Genomic DNA, 27,038 nt, shown 5'->3' with positions numbered 1-27,038 from the left:
AAACATCAGTCTACTACAAGTTGCATAATGTGGTTTTAGATTTTAAGGTTTAGAGAATCCACAACATTTGCTCAGTTAAAAGTAATGCTTAACAAAGCTAGGATTGAAGAGGGCGTTCGTTTTAAGGAGGGCTGCCTCAGCCTAACATGCTGTGAGTCGCTGACAGATTAAACCTTCTCTCACAGGGTTATGCAGATCCTGATATTCTGAGACCCTTTTCTTAAACTACAAAATGGCAGTACTTTTGTGTAACATTTTTTCTCGTTAAACCCCCCCCTCCTTTTGTGTTATTCAAGAAGTTCTAAAACTGGTGGCTGCCTATTGAGGGAGGGGTGTCGGGGGTCATTACTGAAACAATTGTCATAGAACGTGTTTTTGTTTTTGCAAATATGAAAGTCTTAACACCACAAAATGTCAGGTGTAGCCAGTCTTAAGCCATACATGCACCAATAAAATCCGTGTGTGGGCTCAGAAATATTGTCCCCATAATTTTATTCCATGGCGATTGGTTGTTTAGTCAGTGAGACAGGTTAGAAAATTTCAGTCGGATAATAATAAAATCTGCATGTGTATTGTGTATCTGATGATATCCTTGGGGGACCTACAATGGAAGTCACTTTCATACAATCGGTGTCTGCCAACTATTTCATGTTCAGAACATCTTCCGATTTGTTATTTATGGGCTTTATCCTACAATTTCAGCCTGAATGTTAGTTTTAGATCATTGCATTTAAACTTACTATCAATAACCGAACGTTCGTCAGAATAAAATCTGACTGTTTATGGCCACCTTTAAATTTTCTATTGTAACATGATTCATTAAAGCATTTAAACATGTTGAGTAACCTCACATAGGCCTTTGTGTGCATGGTATCATTCCCAGGAGAGGTTTTTTAACCTTGTCCATTTATACCACACTCAACTGAGTGTCAAATTCTTTTGTGTATTTTATGTGTGATACCCATAGGGTCCTATTTATTATGAAATTTCCACACAAAAAAAGATGTGTAAAATGTTGAATTTATCTAGGTGTATTATTTTACACCATCCGAACTCCAGCTTTGAAGCCATTTTTTTTAATCCACTTCAGACCTTCTGTAAGCTCCAGCAGAAGTTGCTTAAAGAAAAAAAATACATAACAAATTACGCCACTTTTTATGCGGTGAATCCTTGAGATGTGTAGCGAATTTTGACAGCGTTTTTATTTGGTCTTGTTAAATTTGCTATAAAAAAATGTGCAAATAGTTTAAATACAGTAAGGTGAAAAATGTATTTTAATGCTATACCCAGTTTTAGTTGTGTATGGGATATTTAGTTTTATATGCTTTATAAGTCATAGGATTGCAGTTGTTTGTACAGTATCATTAATCCTTTAAATCTCTAAGGCAAATGTCACGTTAAAGGGGAACTATCACAAAAATAAAAGGTTCATTATACTGAAATAAGAAATTATCTTAATATAATCAAATGAAATTATGACACATTTCAGAAATAATCAAGTTACTCTCACTATTCCTCCTCTTATCACCTGCCTCTCTTCATTGTTTCTTCATGCAGGAGTTGGGCTGACAGATCCAATATCTATTAGGGGGGTTCCATTTATCTAGGAGATGTATTAGAGCTCACTCTTCTAACATCACCAGAAATCCTGTCTCTCTATGTGCAGAATTTGTGCCAAAGTCAGTTATTGTGCTAGATTTTGCTGGAATCGTTTATTTGAATTAGCTCTAACATGTCCTAGGAAAGGAAGTCCCCCATAAAAGATTTGTTGGATTTAACGGTCAGTGAAAATCTAACACCTAACTGCTGCATGAAAGAAGGAGATGCTGAGAAAGGGATAGTGAAGCTGAAGCTGTGTCCATCAGTACATCTAAACAGAGCTGCAGAAAAAAAGCAGATCTGCTTCTCTTTGACTGCCTACAAAACGCAGGCTGAGAGAAGCGGAGCCACCACTGGACACCACATCACATGGGACTAGCCATATTCTTTATTTCCCAGGGTGCCACAGCCATGTGACTTGTGCTTTGATAAACTTCAGTCACACTTTACTGCTGAGCTGCCTTTCTACCTTCCCCCACAGCAGCCAATAAGCAGATTAATGGGAAGGTGGCAAGATAGCAGCTCCCAGTAGATATCAGAATAGCACCCAATAGTAAGAAATCCAAGTCCGGCTTGGGACTCCTCCAGTTACATGAGAGTAGGAGAAACAATAGGTTACCTGAAAGAAGTTCTAATGTGTAGCGCTGGCTCCTTCTGAAAGCTCAGACTCAGGCACAATGCACTGAGATGGCGCCTACACACCAATATTACAGCTAAAAAAAATACATTTGTTGAGTCAAGAATAAAATGTTAAATGGTAGAGTGAATTATTTGCTATGTAAATAGTGTAATGTAGAAATAAAAATTACACCATAAAAATTATGACAGAATCCCTTTAATGTTAAATTGGCCTAAGGATTATTTTACAACCTGGGAAGATGATAAAGTGTAAGTGCCAAAAGAGAGGGGTCCCCTGTTTTGCCATTCATCCAGGATCAACTGGAAGCCAATAATGATCACCTGCCACCACTATGAAACACAAATGATAATGCAAACTTTAACACCACCAGCCCCCCCCCCCCCCACACACACACACACACTTTTGTTTTTGCTCTATTTTTCCTGATTGTAATGCTTTAAATTTTCTTTTCAGATAGAAGAGGAGTTGGCAGCTCTTCAGAAGGAACGCAGTGAAAGGATCAAGCATCTGTTTGAACGCCAGGAAAGAGAAATTGAAACCTTCGACATGGAAAGTTTAAGAATGGGCTTTGGAAATCTGGTGACGTTAGAATATCCCAAGGAGGACTATAGATGAGAGAGGACAGTTTTTGCCATTCAAATAAATAACAATAATAATATTAACAATGACAGCAAGGAGAACCTGCAAACGTACATTCCCCATTTTAACGGGCGTGCTCTCTCTCTCTTCTCTCTCTCCCTCCCACTCTCTCTGTCTCTATCTATCTCTCTGACGTCCGTCGGACACTAGTGCCTGTAATTCTTTTTACTCACCAGGGTGCCTCTGGGCAAATCTCAGCACGGAGCGAGCTCCCTGGCATACCTCTCAAGTGTCCCTGATTGTCACTCAAATTTTCAACCCATCAGAACATTGGTGCTTGTTATACAAACCGAAGATTCAAAGAACGGGAAGGAGTCTTGAAGTAACAGTTGTGTTTTGTGTGGAAACTCTTCCTTTGCTCATACCCCTTTTGTGGAAAGAGATAACTTGATTATACAAAGTTTTGTCCATGATGTTCCTTGGGGAAGATGTTGAGAGGTACGTGCTTTTGATATCTCAATGTGAGGATTGGCAAGGTATTGCACCTTGGCAAAAAGCTTGCCGTGGTTATGAGGTGAGGCCGTGTGTCCTTGATGTCTGGGTACTTTGAGGGTTGAAAGCATAGTATTAACAGGTTGACCGTATGGCAAAGAATATTGACAACAATATATACAGTATATTTGTTTGTTTCTTTTTTTTTTTTTTTTTTTCAAAGATGGCTGTCCGCAGTTTTACTTGGTTTCATATACCATGATGCACAAATCGTGAAAATCTGTGTGATTAACCCCTTCACCCCTGAGCTAGTTTGTGGCTGTGTTCTATATAATCTGGCAATAGTGTGTTCCTTTACTCTATGTGTGGGGTCATTGATGGCACTGGTAGGAGTTTGACTGTAATGAATTTACCATCCCAGCTCCTTTACTGGTAGTGCAGCCAGTTATACAGTCACCAAGCTTCAAAAGTGCCTGAAGCTTGAAAATTGAAAGCAACTCAGGGATGAAGTGATTAATTTATCAATGCTCAATAATACATTTTGAGAGACTAGAGAGAAATGCGGAGATGAATTTAAAAGCCAACAAAATGTGAAAAATCTGTTGGTTACAACAAACATTTTATTCTGTTATTCTGCTAAAGTACAAGCAAAAAAATATATATAAATATATATATATATATATATATATATATATATATATATATATATATATATATAGATATGTGTGTGTATATATATATATATATATATATATATATATATATATATATATATATATATATATATACATATATATATATACATATATATATATATATATATATACAATTTAATACATAAAAGAGAGAGAGAGGCATAAAACTGCAGCCTTAAGATAACTGCTGCTTCGATAAACATTGTTGTTTTTTTGGTATTTGTTCGTCAGGAATTAAAAAAAAAAAAGAGATTTTATTAAACTATTGAGGTTTGATACATTTTACAGAAACCAATCATGTTGTATATATATATAGACATATTGTTGGGTGAGGGAGAATCTGAAATTGGGGGGAGGGGGGTTGTTGGGCAGATGGGGAGGGTAGAATGTCTTGTGATATATTTTTTGTTGCTTTTTTTTTTCTTTTTCTTTTTTTTTTTTTATATTTTGTTCGTTTTGAAGAATTATGCTGGCAGGAGCAGAAATTGTGTTTTGAATTTTTAATTGCACCTTTAAAAAAAAAAAAAAAAAAACACAACAAAAAAAAACACCAAAACTCTATCTACTGTACTTTCTACTCCAGTCCTGGTTTTCTTATTCTATGATAAACTGCAATGTAATGTTTTGTGATCTCGCATATGTTCTAACATACATTATGATTTTTAATGCCCCAGTCGTTTACATGCATTGGCATTCCAATGTGCCAGGTTTTTTGTTTTTTTTTTTTTTTTGCTCTTCCACTTTTCAGTTTGTTGTTTGGGAGTTATTCCCTATATGAATTAACAAAATGTTCCACCAATAATTTAAGTACTTTACTTTAAGAATGAAAATATATTTGTACTCTACTATACGACTGTGTCTCAAACAAGTTCTAATGGCAGAACCTAGCAGAGTAACATTTTCAAATAGGTGAGCAATATCAAGTTCAGTCGGAAATATAAAATTGATTAGCCTGTGTTAGAACGCCTGGTCAGATGGTGCCATTTGTAGCTTGTCTATACCTTTAAACTGTGATGCTGCACTTCAGTAGGTTATCCTTCTTTTCCACTAGTCTCCTTCTTAGGAACAGTGGTTAAGACAGGCTGACTGCCAAGAGGTCTATTTGTCCTGAATACCAACAACTTTTTAACCTAAAGGCAGCAAATAGAACTGGTCTGCGAAAGAAAAGAGGTGGGAATCATTGAATTATTTCATATACATGGGGTTTTGAGACTCCATCCAGTTGACCTTCCTTAAATAAGCAAACAACAAATATGAAAGCATTTTTTACTGCCTGATAAATGTATCAGGCAGTAATGTTTTTTTTTTCTTTTTTACTGCCTGATATTTTAGAGGAGCAAACAGTCTCTTGGGCAGAAAACATATGTATGCATAAGGCTTACAAAATGTTACATGGGAAGAGAGAGTAACCACTGGGCAAATTCTGTCCATAACATCTTTATGTTGCTCATTTCTAACATTCAAATGCATTGATCTTCTCAAGTTCTCATTAGCTGAAAACCAAGACCACAGTTCACTGCAATACATACTACTCTGAGAATTAGCACAATGTTAATGAATAAACCTGTAATTTGACACAGATTTATGTGTCGGCGTCATCTGAAATATTCAAAAGTTGTTTAAAATGTTTCTTTGTGCAACTGTCGAGAAATGTTTCTTTTCCGTGTTTGTGCATGATTATCACAATACTAGGCTGTGTCCTATCCTTATATTGCTTGTGTAATACTGATCTCACGGGATGGAACCAAAAATATGTAAAACCAGGACTGGGGATTTCTCTTATAGTGATGGAGTTAAGAATGTGTCCAGTGTGTAATTTCATGCAGAATACCTGCACTTTCCTTCACTGTGCTCATTTGGGCCCCACTCTCTTTTTAGAACAAATTGTGAGTTGAAAGATGGTTGCAGGCTTATCATGTATTTCCAAGCAGCTAAACATGTTCACGGCTTTAAGTGAATCATGGTACTGTAATTTTTTCACTGCTATTGGGACATATGATAAAAAAAAGCAGTGGTTTTACTCTATAGCAACGAAACAGTAAAACAATGGCGTCTAATCATTTTCTGCATTTAAGGTGCTAACAGTGTTGGGGCTGGGGATATTGGTTTTTATTTATAATTTTCCTTCCTAATTTTCTTTCCTCTTCTTTATCTTCTTTAGAGGTGGAAAAAAAAGCCGCATATTGATGGCTATAGCTAAAAAAAAAATTTGTGCACTTCTCCTATTACACACTGTAACACATGATCCACATGGTAATTGGCTGTGTCTGTGGCAGTGTGCAGTGCCTAGCACTGAAATAGGCTTTGTTCTGTCTCTGGCAGTCAAGCAACTTTCTTAAAAGAGAATATTACCTTCTTACAAATACATGATTAGAGGCAGCAGTTAGCACTTTTGTCTAGTATACCTATAGAGATATTATTGCTCATCTACCCCAGCCATCCGCTCCTTCTCCCCCAGGCCAGAACAGTCAGGAGTAAATGTGTGGTTGCATTTGCTTCCCTATCCTCGGCACAGCCAGAAGTGTATGCACACTCTTTCACACCCACTCTGCCCCCTCTGAATGTGTACATAACACACACACACAATTATACTGTCTTAGCACATTCACCAGTGGTATGAAAGTACTGGCAAATAATGACCGTGATTAAAATCACAGCTCAGCAAAAGATGAATGTAAGAGATAAACAAATGTGTTTTTGTGCCTGCCCTATTGCTTGTAAAGACCAAATTAAAAGTTGAATGGATTGTTTTCTAACACTGGACACCTGCAGTGTATTTTCTAGTGACGTGCCACCAAATGTGTGTGCTATTTCAGATACTAAATACTATGCATATGTCTCGTGTTGAGAATTGAAATAGCCTTCGTCCATGGGGTGAAAGATCTGTCGCTGCTCAGTGACCGAGCTCCATATACTGCCTATATCAACAACAAGAGGAGCTGTCACTGCTCGTGCTTGCACTTAGTCCATATTTACACTGATTGATTCTGGCTGAGGTTTATAGCATTGTACTGCTGCTGTTCTCTGTGACATTTTTCTGTGAATTGAGAAATTTAACTAGTCTGTTTGTTGGAAGATAATGGACTGATCCCATGTTGCTAATGTATTTACTGTACATGTCCTCTCTTTACATGCCTCTGGAGCAGTGCTCAAAGTCGCTTACAGGGGTGTGATGGTGCTTATTGCCAATACAGTTTGCAGCCTGAAATAACCTTTGAAAGAAATATGTTAATCCTTACGTTGTGCTTATAAAGCCTGAACAAGAAAACACAGAAGCATAAGGATTAACCTACAAGGGTAACCCCAAAATTGTACAGAGAGTGGACTCTGAATAAGCACAGCCCATTCAAAACAATGCTCTGCTCCACTGGTTTTGCTGCTGTAACTAAAGCAGAGGGTGTGTGCACACAGCATCCCAGGGCCCACTGTCCCACTAGCACAAAAACCACATGGGGACTGTGGCCAAAATCATGTATTTTCTGTATAGAATGAATAAAAGGAGAGATTTTACATATTTTCTTATTGTATTTTAACAGCTATTTCTCAAATCCGAAGTTTTACCCTTATTTCACTTTTATTAATTTATGTTTTGTTTTTGTTTTTTGGGTTTTTTTTTTGTTTGTTTTTTTTCTTTCCTTTCTTCCTTTGGTGGGGGAAGGGGGGGGTGGTAACCTTTTCCAGATCAGTATTTCGAGACAAATAAAAAACACAATCAGCCCAGCCTTTTTTAATCTATTTTTCCCTCTTCCCTTTCCCTTCCCTGTCTTTTTGGTCTTTTAAATAATACATTATCCACGTTTTCAAGCTGTGTATTTTCTTACAATAAAAAGAAAACGTTTAAAAAAAATCAACAAAAGAAAACAAAGGCTTTTAATTCTTTTTTGCATGCACTTTAAAAAGAAAATACGTTTCAGGTCCTTGGTAAGGGTGGGGGGTGCAGGTGTGGCTCACTGTCGGAGATATTTTAGTATATTTGTAAATAAAAAAATGTTCATCAGCCGTCTGTCTCTTTCTTTTAAAAAGAAGGTTGTTTATTTTCAAACTTTGGTTTATTTTCATTACTTTGGTTAACTGAAAAACAATGTAAATGGCCATGTTGTACACTTTTTATTCTGCCTATTCCCTCCCCAGCTTTTTGTTGTTTTTAGGTGCAAAAACAGGAGGATTTATTCTGAGGTAAGTAATGATGGTTTCTTACAGGAAGATCTGCTTTGAATTGCTCAAACTGCCTGTCCTGAACCTACTTCTACCGCTGAGTTCCTGCTTCTACCGTTTTCATGAAGAGGACTCTGAACGTTTGTGTAAAGTAAAGGCCCATGGAAGTTAGTTACTTAAAAAGGAAATTGTTAGTACGAGATATACATATACCCCAAAGTGCCAGTAAAATATTTAACATTGTGCTGCAAGTTCAATTCTCCAAAGACGGCAAAATTAGCTTAATCTATAATTTGGGCTGTTCAAGGGAAGGAAAAACAATAAAAGGGACACAAAAGATGCTGTATCTTCTGCAAAGGGTTTGGCTGAAGGTGAATTTGGATGTACAAATTAGCTTAAGTCACAGGGACAAAAAAAAATCGGCATTTTCTGCCCTTATGTAATTTTAAGGGTTCGGTTGGGCCAGGCACTTGCGATTCTACCTAATTCTGACAAAAAATGTTAGAATTGGACACATCACTAGCAGTTACAATGAGAAAGGTTGGCACAACTGGATAAAGCCCCCCAACTGCGTGAGAATTTCATGCCTCCACCTGTAGAACTCCCACGTATAATATTTGATAACAAAGGTTAAAAGCTTATGGACAGGTTATAATTTCCTGAGTTAAATTATATAAATGAGTTGCTTGCAGGATTAACAATGGTAATAAATGCTATAAAAAAAATCCAGCATTTTAACAAGTTTAACAATACGTAGTGGGATGGCAAATTCAGATACTCGAGCTATAGGAATGCGTTATAAAATATTTCTACAACTTATTTTTTTTAGGAGCAATATTCATTCTTGCTGCAGATGTAACGAAGTTTGAGAAAAGAATACTGGAATGCAAAAATTTTTTTTTTAGATGGAATTAGGTTAGTTCCTAGTTTCTCTGTTTATATTTTATTTAATTAAGTCTAACCCTCATAAGTCTGTTGTTACAAGGATTACACCCCATTTATTAGCACAGGTGACAGGAGAAATCCCTTGAGTATCAACTGCAGACACAAAACATAAGCTTGGGCTTGGAATAGTGATTTAAAAACTAAACTTTTTTGTGGTAAGTGAAATTGATACATACTAATTCTACTAGAAAACTGATTGAAGTATGAATGAATTCTAGTTACTGGAGTAACTGTGCCGGAAGCAGACCCTGCACTCACAGGAGGGCCACAGGTTTTAGTGATTTCATTTGACATAAAAATGTATATTTGTAGTTACTAATCTTGTTACACACGTTAAAATATGGAGTGGTTCCCAACTGCTAGAGTTCCAACTTATTGAACTAAATAAGAAATGAAGTGCAAAACAGAAAATGAACTAGAGAATCCTGTAGTCTACTTATTTTTCTCAAATTATCCCTCCCTAGTGCAGATAAAAAGACAGAACACCCAAAGCTTTGGCCTTTATTTGTGCAACAGGGCTTACTTTTAATTTCAGGGGTAATACAAGATTAATCTCATGGAAATAAGAAATGCCCAGTTAATATCTGTACTTTTTATAAAATAATCCATTTATTCTTCATTTCACAATCTGTCTATACATGAGACTTTGTGTTGGCGTGTACAGACCTACATTGTGGGAATACTACAGAATAGATAGTCATGGACAGCACTGACCCCACCAAGTGAGCACTGGCCAATGATATATTAGAGATAACTGACCATCAAAGAGAGACTGGAAATAAAGCCTGCATGTAGATAGACACATTGCTGAGAGAGAATAAGAGAGGTGTAGGCATGGGCAAGATCAGTATTCGGCAAGGAGAGAGGTGTTTAGCAGCATATAGTGCACTGAAGCTATGGTAGGCTAGATTAGGGTAATCTTCTCTAAAGAAATGTTTTTTAAAGGAACAGTAACACTAAAAAATGAAAGCGCTTTAAAGTAATAAAAATATAATGCACTGCTGCCCTGCACTGGTAAAACTGGTGTGTTTGCTACAGTAACACTGCTATAATTTATATAATAAGCTGCTGTGTAGCCACAGGGGCAGCCATTCAAGCTGGAAAAAAGGAGAAAAGGCACAGGTTACATAGCAGATAACAGATAAGCTCTGTGGAATACAATAGTGTTTTATCTGCTATGTGCCTGTGCCTTTTCTCCTTTGAATGGCTGCCCCCATGGCTACATAGCAGCTTATTTATATAAATTATAGTAGGGTTTCTGTAGCGAACACACAACTTTTACCAGTGCAGGGCAGCAGCACATTATATTTTAGTTACTTTTATACACTTTCATTTTTTGGTGTTACTGTTCCTTTAAGAGATCATTTAGAGCCAGGGAGATTGGGAGAAAGACGGACAGAGTGTGGATGGGAATTCCATAGAAGGGGTGCTGCTCTTGCAACATGTGCAAATGCGAGTTTTGAGTAAGTATTGAGAGAGGAATTAAAGATTAGGTGGTGAGGCAAAGTTATGGACTGCTTTAAATGACCGGGTCAGTAGTGAATTTTATTCTGAATGGTAGCAAAAGCCAGTGCAGAGCAGGGGCGGGCCAAGCCGACAGGGCGCCCTAGGCAACACAGTCGGCTAACTCGCCCCTGCACCTACATCGCACACCATCCCCCCGTGTGTTTTGACGCGCATGTGCGCGGCGTGGTGTGCAATGCAAAGCAACGCACAACTGATCAAGTACTAGGGGTAGGCAGGAGAGGCTCCAGCCTGGCGCCCCCCAATCGTTGCGCCCTAGGCAGCTGCCTCTTCTGCCTAGCCCTAGTTCCGGCCCTGGTGCAGAGTCAGGCCGGAGAGGAGCAGTTACTGAGGTGTGTGGGACTAGCAGCTGTAATTATGGACTGGAGAGCTGAAGGGGAAGCCCAATTAATAGAGAAAATAATCTATGCATGATATGATGAGAGACTGAATCAGGAAATATTTCTCGTATTTTGGAAATGTTTCTAAGGTGAAAGTGACATAACTTGGTAAGTAACTGGATATGAGGAGTGAAGGACAAGGCAGAGTAGAGAATAACCCCAAGGCACTGGGCATGGGGAGATGGGCTTATAATGGAGTTTGTAACTGTAATAGACACTTCTGGGATGTTATGGTGCAGGGCATGTGTGTGATATTGGAAGAATGTGGTGGTGCAGTGCTTAGAGGGGAGATAAAAATTAAGGGACTAGAATAACTGGAGGGTTCCCAAAATCAATATGTTGTTGATGTGATAGAATGGAGGCCCAGATGCCCATGCCCGGGCTATACAGTTAGATGGTGAGGAGGGAAGGGGAAAGTGAGGAGCGCAGTGACATCTAGGAAGGGCAGAAATAAAACTAATGTTTTAATTAAAAGAAAAAAAACAAAGCATTGGGGTTTCAAGTCTCATTTGGAAAGGACTTTTATTATACAGATTTTAATGCCTGGGTAACCAGCCTCCTTTAATACAAACTGATCTCATCATTTGAAGCACTTTCAGCTTCATTGCATTGTTTCTTTCCAAAACACCTGAAGTTTGTGGCCTTTTTACTCTGGAGCCTAACAACTAGCATCCAGGGGTTCTGCCCATTTACTTGCATGGTCACTGCAGGCACAATCGTCCGGTATTATTCATTTAACATAGACTAGATTACAGGGGAGAGGCTCGCTTCTCCACTTTTAACTTTATATTTTAAGACGTTCTAAGAATTTAGACCCCCCCCCAATAAACTGTTGATAAACTTATGAGCACATAAATTAACTTTTATTTACTGTTAATATGAACTGCTTATTACAGAGCAACACAACTGTTTATATTGGCATATACTGACTAAATTATGAGAGTGTCTCCTATCTGAGCTGTCAAGCAGTGGAGGCTCAGATTGGTTCCAATCCAGTCGTATTCAGATGTTTTGCATGGGCGTTAATAGGCTGAACCCCCCATGTATCCATGAACATACATACATACATACATACAAGGTGTGAAAGGCTTTTTCCCACTGGCATATGTACACCAGTCAGAGCAAGCCACCCATGTGCTATTAGCCTTAAAGGAACAGTTCAGTGTAAAAATGAAACTCTGTAAAATAGATACTGCACAAAATATTTTTTTTTCTCTAATGTAGTTACTTAGGTAAAAATGTAATTTATAAAGGCTGGAGTGGGCAGATGTCTAACATAATAGCCAGAACTCTACTTCCAGCTTTTGGCTCTCTAACCTCTTAGTTAGTCAGTGACTTTAGTGGGACCTCATGGGACATAACTGTTCAGTTAGTTTGTCAGAATGCAGGTCAGATTCAAGTGCAAACTAACTGAGCAGTTATGTCCCATATGGGCCCCCTCAAGTCACTGATTGGTTACTGACTGTAAAGGAGAAAATAGTGTTCTGGCTGTTATGTTAGACATCTGCTCACTTTAGCCTTTATTGATTACATTTTGCCTTGCTAACTATATTGAAAACATTTTTATTTTGCACAGTCTGTCTGTTTTACCCAATTTCATTTTTACACTGAACTGCTCCTTTAAGGTCACTACAATCACCATAACTCTATGGGGGCTTTTTAGGCACGTATTAGCTGATCCTTTATCACTGGTCACCTATTACAAATATGAGCTATACGCCTATATTCACATAATAGCTGCATTACAGAATGCACATCTGCCTTGTGCTTTTATATGGTCATGGAACACCTCAGTGACTTATATTTTACAACAGGGGGTACATTATACACTATATGGCCATGTCACTATTGGCCTAACTGTAAATTATATCCTTCTGAACATGCCTTTTATAACCTAGAGACATGCACACTAATCTGCACCCCTCCCTCTGTTACTGCTTGCTACTGCCTCACTCACCATCCTACTTGCTGCCACTGCTGCAGGTCAGACACAAGGAACCTAGGGGAGGGAAAGGTAATGGAACTGAAGGAAAATGCCCCTGTCCCACTCCTCATCAGGACCCCCTATTATGAGCCTCCCATTGGTGACTGTTATTTCGTATTTATATTTTTACTTACTGGACCTTTAGAAATGATCTGGCCAGCATGTTGCATATCACCCGTAGGGCAAAGGGGGGGGGGGGGTTATGTATTTAAAATGTACTTTGAGCAAGTATAATGGTTTTAGAAGTTATTGGTTAACAGTATATTATTATACCTGCATGTACTCTTTGTTTCTTGTTGTTGCTGCCTCTTTAAAGCTGGCCATAGGTGGTTTACGTATGATTTTTGGTCCATGCGGGCTCAGAATTACGTACCATGGCAATTGGTCATTTAGTCCAGCGTTTTTCAACCGCTGTTCTGCGGCACACTAGTGTGCCGTGAGATGTTGCCTGGTGTGCCGTAGGCAGGGCCGCCATCAGGGGGGCACAGCGGGTACAACTGTCCCGGGCCCGGGCAATTTTTACTTTCAAAGGGGGCCCGGCGATGCTACAGTTTTTCTTAGTAGCTTGGGCCCCCTTTAATAAAATCCGGGCCCTGTCATTGGTTGCGCCCCGTGTGTATGGGTGACGTCAGTACGCACGGGGCGCAACGTTATAAAAGGGCCTGTGTGCGGTCGCGTGTAGGCAGAAGTGCAGAGGCGGCGCGCATGAGGGGAAGATGCTGCTGAAGCCGCCGAAGAGTAAAATGCTGCTGGGCACCAATGTATTAGGGGGGGCCACGGGGCACACTGACTTATGGGGGCACTGCTGCTGGGCACCAATGTACTAGGGGGGCTGGCTCTTGGCACCAATGTACTAGGGGGGCACTGCTGCTGGGCACCAATGTACTAGGGGGGCACTGCTCTTGGCACCAATGTACTAGGGGGGCACTGCTCTTGGCACCAATGTACTAGGGGTGGGTTTGTGGAGAAAATGTCCCGGAAAATACTTTCTTTGTGTTTATTTGATTCCTATTCAAGAGAATTACTTTATATATAGTCAATATAGGCACAGAGTTAAATTTTTTAACATTTTCTAATGGTGGTGTGCCTCGTGATTTTTTTCATGAAACAAGTGTGCCTTTGCCCAAAAAAGGTTGAAAAACACTGATTTAGTCAATCAGATGAAATATGTACATGTATTGTGTATCTGACAATATCCTTGGGGAACCTACAGTGGAAGTCACTTTCGTATGATTGGTGCCTGCTTTATCCTACAATTACAGGCTGAATGTTAGTTTTAGATTGTTGTATTTAAATGTATGACCGCTATCCAAACGTTCGTTGGAAGAAGACTAAAATCTGAATGTGTATGGCCACCTTCAGGTAATAAAATTGTATTAGGGTTACTTTTCTGGAAGTGATAAAGCACCCACATATTCTTCTGCACACAAGGGTATAACTTACATACAGACCAATACAGTAAGTAATAAGTGCCCTGCCCACAATGGCTGAGAATCTATAGGGCCGCTAATATGTGACACACATTATGTAAAACCATGTAGCTGTAGGGGGTTGTTTATAATGGACAAATATGAATGCTATAGCTGTTAGGAGATAATAGATTAATAGAATGTATTGTATGGAGGCTTATGTGTTATGTCAGGAATTGATGCTAGGAAAAGGTTACTAGGGAGGAGCTAAGTCCAATGTCATTGGAGGAATTAAAAAGATGTAAACCTTTTTTAAAAAAAAAAAAAAAAAATACTCTAAACAATCCCTAGAATTACAAACCTTTAGTCCCTGCATTCAGTATACGTGATTGTATTCCAACAACCCAAAGCGCTTTCCCAGCCTATTGGTAACTCACCCTGAAATACTCTGTACTTCCCCATTCGATCCACACCACTCACACACATTCATTCATACCACCCGCCCCCTCGTCCTGTTCCGCTCCCTATCTCTCTGACTACAGGGTAGCCGAGGAGGAGAGCCTTCTGTGCATGCCTGACAGAGAAGCAGCTTTCTGGGAAGGCACAGAGAAGCAGGAGCCAGTGCAGCAGCAGATTTTTTCGGTGCCCACACATACCTGCCTGACTCACTGTGCCTTCCCAGAAAGCTTCTTCTCTGTCGGGTGTGCACAGAAGGCTCTCCTCCTCGGCTACCCAGTAGTCGAAGAGATGAGGAGAGCTGAACAGGACGAGGGGGCAGGGCTTCTTGCTGTACCAGGAAGTAAAGGAAAGGAGCTGGAGATTTCAACTTATATGTCAGAAACCAGATCAGACTGAATGCAGGGACTAAGCTATGTTATTCTGGGGTTGTTTAGAGTAATTTTAAAAAAATAAAAGTTTATTCTTTAAGTGGACGGTTTTGTATATATCTGGAGATAAAGCTTAAAATGTAAGGTGGAACATTGTTAAAGAGAACTTTGTAGGTAAGGCTTGGGAATTTAAATTTGGTAGCCAGTGCCAGGATTTGCAGAGAGGTTCAGCAGAGGTGGTTGTATGGGAGATTTGGCTTAAGGTGGCCATACACGTTGAGATCCACTCGTTAAACGAGGTCGCTAAATGAGAGGATCTTTTGATGGTTCCCAAACTAACAAATTAAAAAAGCAGGCATAGGCAATGTGGGAGCATGGACCGCTTCAATGAGCTGATGCGCTCCCCAATCTGATGGATAATCAAACCTGCTGAAACAAGATTTGGCCAATCTCAGGCCGGACATTGGTTGGGTAGGCACGTTGGGGTCCTCATACACTGACCCAAATTGGCAGCTGAAATTTGCCCCTGTATAGCTACCTTTAGTCTTGTAGCTGTATTTTGGATAAGTTGTAGAGAGGATAAGCAAGTGAATGGCAGGTCAGTGAAGTGGAAGCTGCAATAGTCTAGGAGGGAGATGATTTCATTCCCATTTCATTCTGGTGGGAACATTAGGACACCTCAAATCTATAAGGTTTTTTGGCATGGAATAAGTAAGGATATATACGTGGAGATTTTCTAATATACACATATAACTTTTTATGATAAATGAAAGTTAAAACAAATGGGCCTTTAACACAATTACATTTCTGCTTTTTTCAATTGTCCTGTAATGGATTGTAGCTATCCACGGGTGCCAGGTATTACTGACATAGACAGCATTCCGTGTACTTTCTGTATATTTCAAAATTAAAGGGCACCCGTCACCCTTAGAAATAATTAGAAATTGTTTTCTGTTGTGTTTGTCAAGCAAAATCACTTACACTATATAAGTAATATAAATCTTGTTTCCTTCAGTCTTGGAATTGCAGAATCACAGCCAGCAGGCAGGCACCATTTTGTGGACAGTTATTCAGACAAGCTTTGTATCACCCCAATCTTGTGTATGTGCCAGAATGGAGACCTCATGCCCATGTGCTGGCTACACAATTACATGGTGAGGAGGGTGAGTGAAAGTGAGAGCTGAATGGAAAGTGAGAGAAGTTGTCTGCCCCACCTCTATGCCTAAGGCATAAAAGCGGGGCAGGCAATATAAGATTATCAACTTGGATTTTTGAATGCATTTATAATTGATATGGATGTGTTAATAGAAAAAGTAGTTTGGGTTTCATGTTTCATTTGAAAAAAAACTTTTTTTTATACAGCTTTTTATGGCTGGGTGGCAGGTCCCCTTTAACTCAGTACAGCCTTTATATCACACTCTCCATACATAGCCAATTGGATAGAAAAAAAACAAAGGTCACTATACAAGTGCCCATACAGAGGCTGCAACAATATCAATGTAAAAGGCCTAACTTTATATCTGTCCCCATATGACCATTGTGGCCTCTTCTAAAATTCAGGCCTTGATGATAATTAGAGAGTGATTATTCATCAAGTGCAGTTAAGACCTGGCATTTAGTGGTAGTGTATAAATCACCAGAACAGCATACACGAAAAAATGATTTAATTGTAGATCAAGCCATTACTTTATTATTTCAGTGTTCCTTTGCTTCTTTCCTGCCACCGGATATCTTTCCCAGTAACAAAGATGTATAACACACGCCTTTCCAATTGGTGAGTGATTCACAGCCAAAGCTCCAGAGCAGTGATCCCCAACCAGTGGCTCAGGTGCAAAATGCTGCTTGCCAGCATCTTGAATCTTGCTCTCAGTGGCCTCAAAACCAGGCAAACTCCCAAACAGAGCCTCCACATAGGGGCTACAAAATAACTAATCACACCCTTATTTGGAACCCCCGGGTACATTTTCATGTTTGCATTGTTCCCCGGCTCTTTTTATATTTGAATGTGGCTCACTGGTAAAACGGTTGGGGACTCCTGGTCTAGAGTAAGCAATGAGATGCTGAAAGTTGTAGTTCAAACCAAGCTGGCCTGATACCCCAACAATCCTCCAGCGTTCCGCACACACTAGCATAAGAGTAAATTCATAACTTCAAGTTGCCATTTTTATTCTACTGTGTATCATGCTAGCCACAGCAGGAGGAAGGATTGCTGAAGCAAAATCACAGCAGTGCTGCATTAATACACAAGTACCCTGGGCTGGTGCCTAATGCATTGGCTCAGCCCAGTTCATCCCACTTTACTTGCCCTATTCTTCCTGTTCCACTTTGTTTTGTCAGGAAGCAGGAGCCCAGAGTGTAGGGCTGAGATACTACTCTCTCTCTGTGCAAGAGTATCCTAGCACAGAACCTACACGCAAGCCAAGCTCACCAAGACAGAAAACACCAAAGCAAGGCAATTTTAGGCAGTTTTATTAAAACGGAATAACAGTAAATTAAACAAAACTGTGTTCACATAAAATAATAATGATTCCCCTTTAAAGTGTCTGCCTTGAATTTATTCAATTTTAGTTTATGTACTTGTGTATAGTTACTCCTTTTGGGTTTTTTGTTTTTTTTAACTACACAAAGGAATACTTTGGATCATAAAGCATACAATTAAATGCCACTAAGTAGTATGTATTGAAATGTGACGCTATCACAAAGTATAGTTTGTCAACATTTCAGTTGAATAAAATGCAGTAACAATTTCACTGCCATTGGCTGTTGCTACATAGTTTAAACATATCATAACATTAAACATATACATGGGCCAAATAATTATTCATAGCAATGAAGCGCAAGGTTTGATATTCCCCAAATACTCGGTTGAGGTAGGGGTTTCATGTCAGTTGGACTGTATCACATTCAGTAAGTAGGTTTGAATCTGATAAGAATGTAAGTCAGTATTGTGGGCAAGGCCTACAAAGTTTATTAGTGAATATAGCAATGAAATGTGTTTAAGGTTAGTGAAGAGTAACTTTTTCCTTTGTTAAGCAAGATTCCTTCATTCTGCAGGCCTTGTTTCAAGAACAAGGAATTTTATGATGACAGTTGTTCATACAGTTTGGGGACATAATCATCCCACTCAGCCTGGTAGCAATTCCCTGCAACAGGGGTTCCCAGCTTATACTTCTGACGAAATGACGCCACCTTGAACATTCCTCTATGCTCCCCGGAGCGGTTGCACAGAACTCTCTCAGTACACTTCAGTTCCTCAGTCTGTTCATAAACCAGCCAAACATAACGATGCAGACCTGTCCAAACGCACAGAGAGATAAAGTAGAAGCTCTAATGAAATAGATCCGTTATTCTAAGCAGTTGTAGGTTAGGTGTCAGTATTAGTATTGTGTGGTTTCCGTGGCCTGTACTGTGAATCCCATGACTGCTGCAAAAAGCACTGAGGCCATGTGATCTGGTTGGAGCTGGGAATATCACAAAGCTACATTTAGTATGGTCTGTAAAAGTCATATAAATCTTTTTTGCATATATATTTGTCATTTTGATGCTGGAAAAGTCAGATGTTGTCTGTGCCTGTAAATAACTATGTGTACAGCACTATAGAAAAACTATGTCAATGATTATATCCTACTTTACAATAGGGGGTACACTCTTCACCGTCTCTTATGCTAAAAGAAACTCATCTCCAGTTCCACTTAATGTAGGGGTGCCAATAGGCTCTGTACTTGGGCAGTTGTTATTCTCCCTCTTCTGTCTTTGGGAGATCTCATCTGCTCTCTCATCCGATCTCATGGCTATAAATATTATCTGTATTCTGGTGATATCAAATTATATTTTTTGACCCCTTTATTAGCAGTTGAAACTGAGTTACATCTCAATCTGCCTTCTACCAATCTTCAGTTGGTTGAACCAACACCACCTCAAACTGAACCTAACAAAAACAGAAGTTATCAGTTCAGAGAGAATCCTCCCTGGGTCTCTCAAAGACTACCTATTGGAGCACTTGCACAGCACCTCATCTGGGTACTAGCACTTATATTGCAGTGTTACCCACTGTGACTTACAGCACTTAATGAGATACTGACACCAGAAATTAAACCTTTTTTTACATCATAACATTATCTTTGTATAACATTAATAATTTTGCCATAAAAGTATTTGCCAGATGCTTTTACATTCCCAATCTGATCCGCCATGTCCCTCTATGAGGAGGCTGCCATATTTGTGCAGCAGGAGGCCGTTAGCATTAGAAGCTATAACTGCCAGGTTGAGAAGGGACAGTCAGGTTGGCAAAACAGGTTTAGAAATGTCAAGTAACAGTTACCTACCAAAGCGGCCCAGAGAAAAACAATTAACATAACCTATAGGGAACTTTTAATGTAGATTCATATTTTGAAGAGTCCTGTTTTAGTGTCAGTATCACCTTAATACCCTCCTATTTGTGTCTGTACATTACCCCCCATTTAGATTGTAAGCTCTATGGTGCAGGCACCTCCATAGGTGACTCTTTGTCACTTAGCTCTGTCAAATCTTCAATTCAACTGAACTTTATCTATTTGTTTTAATGATTGTACCTTGTAATTATCTATTATTCTAATGACTCCCTGAGTACCGCACATACACTGTTGCCTATACACATACTATTTCATTTATTATACTCACCAGTTCCTTTTGGTGGTCCAGAGCCAACGTAATCAGATAAGACACAGCCACTATTAATGTTATTTCCTTTCATGTTCACTACAAGGAAGTGATGCCATTCCCTATGAATAAAGAAGTGCATAAATGTATATACTGGTTACGCTAGATTGGGATCCCCAACCTTTTTTACCCATGAGCCACATTCAAATGTAAAAAGAGTTGGGGAGCAACATGAGCATGAAAAATGTTTTTGGGTTGCCAAATAAGGGCTGTGATTGGCTATTTGGTAGCCTCTATGTGGGCTGGCAAACTACATGAGGCTCTGTTTGGCAATACACCTTGTTTTTTTTATGTAACCAAAACTTGCCTCCAGGCCAAGAACTATACATACCTACTTTGAGGCCACTTGGAACAACAGCAAAGCAGTTGGAGAGCACTGGTTGGGGATCACTGACCTAGAGGTTCCTCAAAGCCTATAAGAGTGCTATATGTAGTACAGCTACCCTGTACTGTGTGAGACAGACTAAGTGGTACTTTCATTTCAGTTTTGTCCAGTGCCCTGAAATCCCAGCATCATTGGAAGCCCACATCTTAATCTAGCAGGTCATTATGTGGTAGCACAAATTGGATTAGAAGGTCAAACTATTTGGTTTTTTTTACTAGTAATGGGGGCTGCAGAAGAATGTAAGTATCCCTTTTCATTATATATAGCAGTGTAAAACACAAGGCAGCCTCATGGACTGGATGTTTTATATGAGAAAGGTTCATAAATAAATAATAAAATGAATAAATGCTCCCACCTGAATTTTGGATTCTTCCTACTTGGTGCATCAGGGTCAGTGAGAACCAAAGTGTAAAGCTTAGTGCTATCCATTCCTTCCCACTCAATGCTTGATGGGCGGCTCTGAACCTATGCAAGTAAGAGAAATCAGCATCACTTATCCATGCACATTCTTGCCCGAGTTACATGCCAAATATCTTCTTTTCATAAAGCAAATATGTGGCAAAGGGGATATTCTATCTTAGGCTGAACAAGACAACGCAAATAAATACCCCCAAAGCACCAAGCCATAGCCCCAGGGTTCCCTAAGCAGCTTGTATCAACCATTGCAGTATAGCAGGCCAAAAGAATTAGATGCACACTTCACTCACATGCTCAAACATTTTCTGACAGAGTCAGTGATTTGCATCTAAAGCGCAACTGCGATAGTTTTAACATGATGCCCACACCTGCGTCTGGCACATCTCCCCCTGGAATTCTGGAAAAAAAAGTATTGTGGGGAAAAAAATATGGTAACTGCACTCAAAATTTAACACCAGAAAATACCCTGCCATAGACAATAATGGCCTCTGCTAAAACACATGTAAATGATCAGCATTGTCTATTTTAGCTGCCACGACAAGTAGCTGCTACTAGTAGCTCCGTGTGTCTTCACCCTTAAACATGTTCCCTGTGATTCTATGGAGATGGATGATACCATTAAGTAAAAGGATCTATCTCTCGCCAGACATATCAAGTCCCAACTATTACAGTACAGGTTTGGGATTTGATATCAGGAAACCCGTTACCCAGAAAGCTTCTACTTACATGAAGACCATCTCCCATAGAGTAAATTTAAAGCAAATAATTCACTTTTTAAAAAAAATGAATTCCTTTTTCTCTGTAACTAAAGAACAGTACCTTGTACTTTATCCCAGCTAAGATATAATGAATCCTTATAGGGAGAGAAAAACAATTCTATTGGGTTTAATTAATGTTTACATAATTTTCAGTAGACAAAGTAATTATAGAAAGATCCCATATACCTGTAATTCATTTAGAACAAACATATTGCGCACTGCTTTACTGAGGATATTTACATACCAGTCTCCTAATGGAGCTTACAATCAAATCACTTTTATAGGGAAATATTCCACACAGGAAATATTAAATATATTTCTTTAAAAAAGGTAGAAGCTACTAAATATAGAGTACATACTATTTATCTGGGAACACCCCATGTATCAACTTTGCCTCCCCATAAGGGTCATTAAATCTAAAAGTCTAACTGAACCATCTTGAAATCAATCTTATAGACCTAAAAACAGACAGAAATAATATGCTCAGTATGTTAACCTGACTTTTTATAGAGTTCCCACCAGATAAACAGCTTTTCTATGGCAAGGCATGGGCAGCAACATGCAGGAATGTGATGCCTATGGCTTTGCACTGGGTACAGTGGGAATGACTGTGTATGGCATACAGATGTACAGTTTCAGTCTGAAAATAGAGCCACGCCTTGTTTCTTCTGATACCTTTATATAAATATGTGAATGTCTCCAATGTGTTTGTAATTAATGTTTAGTGTTTCTATAAACCCAGCACTTTCCTTCTTTTCTGTGGATCGTATCACTTTGTAACGTTGCTTTTTGCAGTTTTGCCTCACAGACATGCAACCCTGGGAGAAGCAGATTCAATTCACTTGTGTGAATCAGTTTCCATTACTGCTGAATAGGGTTAAGATATTGTAATCCTCCTCTAACTGGACTAGTTCTGCTGCGGAGCCATTCAGTGTGAGACCACAAGAACAAACCAGGTTCCATGTAACTATTGCTGATTTTACATGCCCTGACCCCTTCTTAAGTGCAATGGAACATGGGGTACTTTAGGAAATGTAGGCACCAATTTTAAAACCCTGAAAACATGGGAAGGGAGCTCGTCAGAAGAGGACTTTATTAACAACCTTATGCCTAAAAATATGTTAAACCTGGCTGATATGTAGCTGTCCATTTCCCAAACACAGATATCAGTCAGGCACTCTGTTATGGTCCCATATACACAACAATGTGGAGCTGATTCCTGGCTAATGCATCTGTAAACACGACCAGCTTAACTCCATTTAGACCAGTCATTCCACAGATCTATACTTTCCAGGCATAGGCCAGCACTCTGCAACATTACCTTCCAGCTCCCGGTATTCCCCTGCCCAGCAGCTGCATACTTACTGGTAAGGCGACCCATCTACATGTATGCTTAAAACAAGTGTCAACCAGCAGGCCCTAGGGCCAGACCTGTATGCCTCTTTTATGGCCAAGCACCCCCCTTGCTGAATTATGGCTTTATAAAAATCATCATTGTATTAAATCAGCATGTGGTAAAATGGCTAGCCCCCCCCCCCCCTGCAGTGCTACAATGGCTAAACCTCCACTGTATGGGCTACAGTGCTATAATGGCTAATCCCCAACTGTATGGGCTACAGTACTATAATGGCGAATCCCCCACTGTATGGGCCACAGTGCTATAATGGCTAATCCCCCACTGTATGGGCCACAGTGCTATAATGGCTAATCCCCCACTGTATGGGCTACAGTGCTATAATGGCTAAACCCCCCACTGTATGGGCTACAGTGCTATAATGGCTAAACCCCCCACTGTATGGGCTACAGTGCTATAATGGATAACCCCCCCCCCACTGTATGGGCTACGGTGCTATAATGGCTAACCCCCCCCCCCCCCCCCCACTGTATAGGCTACAGTGCTATAAATGCTAACCACCCCCCACACTGTATGGGGTACAGTACTATAATGGCTAACCCCCTCACTGTATGGGCTACAGTATTATAATGGCTGGCTGGCCCTGTGCTACATGGGGCTACAGTGCTATAATGGCTAAAAACCCCCCCCCCCCCCCCCCCCTGTATGGGCTACAGTGCTATAATGGCTAAACCCCCCACTGTATGGGCTACAGTGCTATAATGGCTAAACCCCCCACTGTATGGGCTACAGTGCTATAATGGCTAACCCCCCCCACTGTATGGGCTACAGTGCTGTAATGGCTAAACCCCCCACTGTATGGGCTACAGTGCTATAATGGCTAAACCCCCCACTGTATGGGCTACAGTGCTATAATGGCTAAACCCCCCACTGTATGGGCTACAGTGCTATAATGGGCTACAGCAGGGGTGGGCAAACTACGGCCCGCGGGCCACATCCGGCCCGTTGGCCTTTTTAATCCGGCCCGCCGACTCCGGGTCCCTTTAAATAATTTCTGGGCCCTGATTGGTTGCGCTTCGTGCGTGCTGTATACGCAGGGGGCGCAACCATAAAATAGGATGCAGCGGGGAGCCGGGGAACAGACGCAGCCGAACGATGGAGGGAGCCGCAGGTCGGGGAGATGGAGGATGCTGGGGGGGGGGGGATGTTGGCCTGGCCTGGCCCGCCTGTGACTCAATGTGGCCCCCGAGCCAAAAACTTTGCCCACCCCTGGGCTACAGTGCTATAATGGCTAAACCCCCCACTGTATGGGCTACAGTACTATAATGACTAACCCCCCCCACTGTATAGGCTACAGTGCTATAAATGCTAACCACCCCCCACACTGTATGGGGTACAGTACTGTAATGGCTAACCCCCTCACTGTATGGGTTACAGTATCATAATGGCTGGCTGTCCCTGTGCTACATGGGGCTACAGTGCTATAATGGCTGGCCCTGTGCTACATGGGGCTACAGTGCTATAATGGCTGGCCCTGTGCTACATGGGGCTACAGCGCTATAATGGCTGGCCCTGTGCTACATGGGGCTACAGTGCTATAATGGCTGGCCCTGTGCTACATGGGGCTACAGTGCTATAATGGCTGGCCCTGTGCTACATGGGGCCCCAGCGCTATAATGGCTGGCCCTGTGCTACATGGGGCTACAGTGCTATAATGGCTGGCCCTGTGCTACATGGGGCTACAGTGCTATAATGGCTGGCCCAGTGCTACATGGGGCTACAGTGCTATAATGGCTGGCCCTGTGCTACATGGGGCTACAGTGCTATAATGGCTTGCCCTGTGCTACATGGGGCTACAGTGCTATAATGGCTGGACCTGTGCTACATGGGGCCCCAGTGCTATAATGGCTGGCCCTGTGCTACATGGGGCCCCAGTGCTATAATGGCTGGCCCTGTGCTACATGGGGCTACAGTGCTATAATGGCTGGCCCTGTGCTACATGGGGCTACAGTGCTATAATGGCTGGCCCTGTGCTACATGGGGCTACAGTGCTATAATGGCTGGCCCTGTGCTACATGGGGCTACAGCGCTATAATGGCTGGCCCTGTGCTACATGGGGCTACAGTGCTATAATGGCTGGCCCTGTGCTACATGGGGCCCCAGTGCTATAATGGCTGGCCCTGTGCTATAATGGCTGGTGGTGCTACAATAAGAAGTAGCAGGCTACAGAGAGCTCCCAGTTGAGCCTGCTGCTGCATGGATTGAGGCCAATTAGCGGCCATGTGAGGAGGTTACTACAGACAGGGGAGCAGCTCACACAGCTGTACCGCTAAATAAAAGCCACACCTAGAAGCCACAGGCTGCATGGCTAATTAGCTATTCATGTGGCTCCATGCGGCACAGCAATCAGCCAGCTGCCATCTCCTTACTCATGCAGTCTGGGGGCGAAGCTGCCGAGCGCAGGTGCCATTTATTTGCCTCTAAAACACAAATCGAGCAATTTCAGCGATTTGTAGTTTCGACATTCTCTTTACAACAGTTGTAGTTTCAGCAAATGAAGCGGCCTGGCGAGCGGAATAAAGGCGGCAGCGCCGAGCCCCGGGGTTACAATTATCGCTGGGGGCGCACAACACCGAGCGATTGGCCTGACAGAGGCAATGCATGGGCTGCAGCGACGGGGGCGGGGCCTCAGAATACGTCATGTGGCGAGACGCTGCAGACAGCTAAAGGCGACGGCCGAGTTAGAGTGGGAAGCCACGGCCGCTGCGCGCAATCATTGGACGCTGCTTGTTTCCTATTAATAATAATATAGGCTGTTGCACAGCGGTTCCCTCCGTCTCTACCTGGGTAGGTGTCAGCACTTGGCCCAGCTCGTCTATCCCCAGTGAGCCATATGTCACTAGCAGCGGCTGCGCTGGCTTCTCCTCAACCTCATTTAGGGCTAGAGCCCCATTCCACTGGGATACGTCCACCGGCATGTCTGGCAGGTGAGCACTAACAGACAGCAGCTGACCAGTGCGTATAGTATAACAGAGCCCCACCCTCCCTCTATCTGCTAATGTTCAGCCAATAACAGGTGTGGGCTGAATGCGCTACTTGGTTCTGATTGGTGGATCCACATCACCCGTGTTACCGCAGGATAGTGGTATGCGCCGCCTAGTGGATCATTCGATATTGCAATTTGTTCTTGAAAATGCAGCTTTCTGTCGTGTAGCAGTTCTGAGGGAGGGAAAGTGCGTCTAACAGCAATGTGAAGTGCAACTTGCCACTAGCGTAACTTTTACTTGTCTATAGCCTTGGCTATAAATATGTAAGTAAAATGATGGCTGTGCTGCTGGAAGGCTAAATAAATATGTGCTGAGAAGTATCTATATAATCTTTCTGATACAGACTAGGTTTTTTCTTGCCTATATCTATAATTTATATTTTAGCTGCAGGGAAATACAACATCTGGTCTGTAGCATCTGTGACTGACTGGCCATTGAGATGTACTCAGTTAGTGAGAGGCGGCTGGAATAGGCCGGCAGCAGGTCTGGACTGGGATTCAGAACAGGCCCTGGCATTTAAAGCCCACAGAGGCACAAACAGTCCCCACCAGGCCAGGGCTGTTTTTCCTATATAGGCACCCAAGGGCCTGTGCCTAGGGCGGCAGCTTTAGGGGGTGGCCTTTGGGTGCCTATATGGGAAATCAACATTTTCCAAAAGAAAAGAAAAACCTCCCCTGCCACTGCCAGATACTTCCCAGGAGAATCTACCAGCAGGGAAAGAGAGGAAGGGGCCAACTTGCTGGCTGGTCCGTGGCAGGCGGAAGACATAATATGTATGCGCATTGTCACTTCCATACTACACATGCACCTATGGGGCGCTGAGGGCCAGTGCCTAGAGCAGCACCAGAACAAATTCAACATTGACTGGCCCACTAAATAGTGACTGTTTATGGCATCTTACAGCAGCCCCTCTGGCATTTGCCAGACTATACAGATTGCCAGTCCAGGCCTGGCCAGCATTATATTATATGTGATATAGGCCTTTAGGGCCCATTGTTTTGCCACCATCACGATTTACAGCAGAAGCTTAAAGGAGAAGGAAAGGCTAATAAAGAGTTAATCTCAAGCTGCAGGCATACCTTCAGTTGTCTCAATAGTGCCCTTAAGTCTCCCCATATTTCTCCCGTTCAGATGATCAGAAGCCAAACAG

General features: G+C 41.3%; 2 protein-coding genes across 7 annotated transcripts in view; one reads left to right on the top strand and one right to left on the bottom strand.

Moving 5' to 3' along the window:
* The window catches only part of taok3 (TAO kinase 3), a 120,320-nt gene extending 116,823 nt beyond the window's left edge, over positions 1-3,497 (top strand). For 5 of the 6 annotated variants that reach the window (XM_031895450.1, XM_031895445.1, XM_031895427.1 and 2 more), the window contains one exon: positions 2,693-3,497. In XM_031895450.1, the coding sequence (XP_031751310.1) occupies positions 2,693-2,854 (162 nt within the window). In that variant the 3' untranslated portion in view covers positions 2,855-3,497. The remainder of the gene's footprint in view (positions 1-2,692) is intronic. The other variant, NM_001374842.1, reaches the window with a different exon arrangement.
* Positions 3,498-17,837: 14,340 nt separating this feature from the next.
* On the bottom strand, positions 17,838-25,849 carry pebp1.2 (phosphatidylethanolamine binding protein 1, gene 2). The gene is given in 4 exon segments (NM_001016825.2): positions 17,838-18,522; positions 19,889-19,989; positions 20,668-20,777; positions 25,685-25,849. Coding segments are annotated over 4 exon segments (561 nt in total). The 5' UTR covers positions 25,820-25,849; the 3' UTR covers positions 17,838-18,307.
* Between the last annotated feature and the right edge of the window lie 1,189 nt (positions 25,850-27,038).

The sequence above is a fragment of the Xenopus tropicalis genome, chromosome 1 (genome assembly GCF_000004195.4).
Source record: "Xenopus tropicalis strain Nigerian chromosome 1, UCB_Xtro_10.0, whole genome shotgun sequence".
Classification (NCBI taxonomy): domain Eukaryota; kingdom Metazoa; phylum Chordata; class Amphibia; order Anura; family Pipidae; genus Xenopus; species Xenopus tropicalis.
The sequence above is the reverse complement of the archived record's forward strand: the minus strand, read 5'-3'. Positions and strand labels throughout refer to the sequence as shown.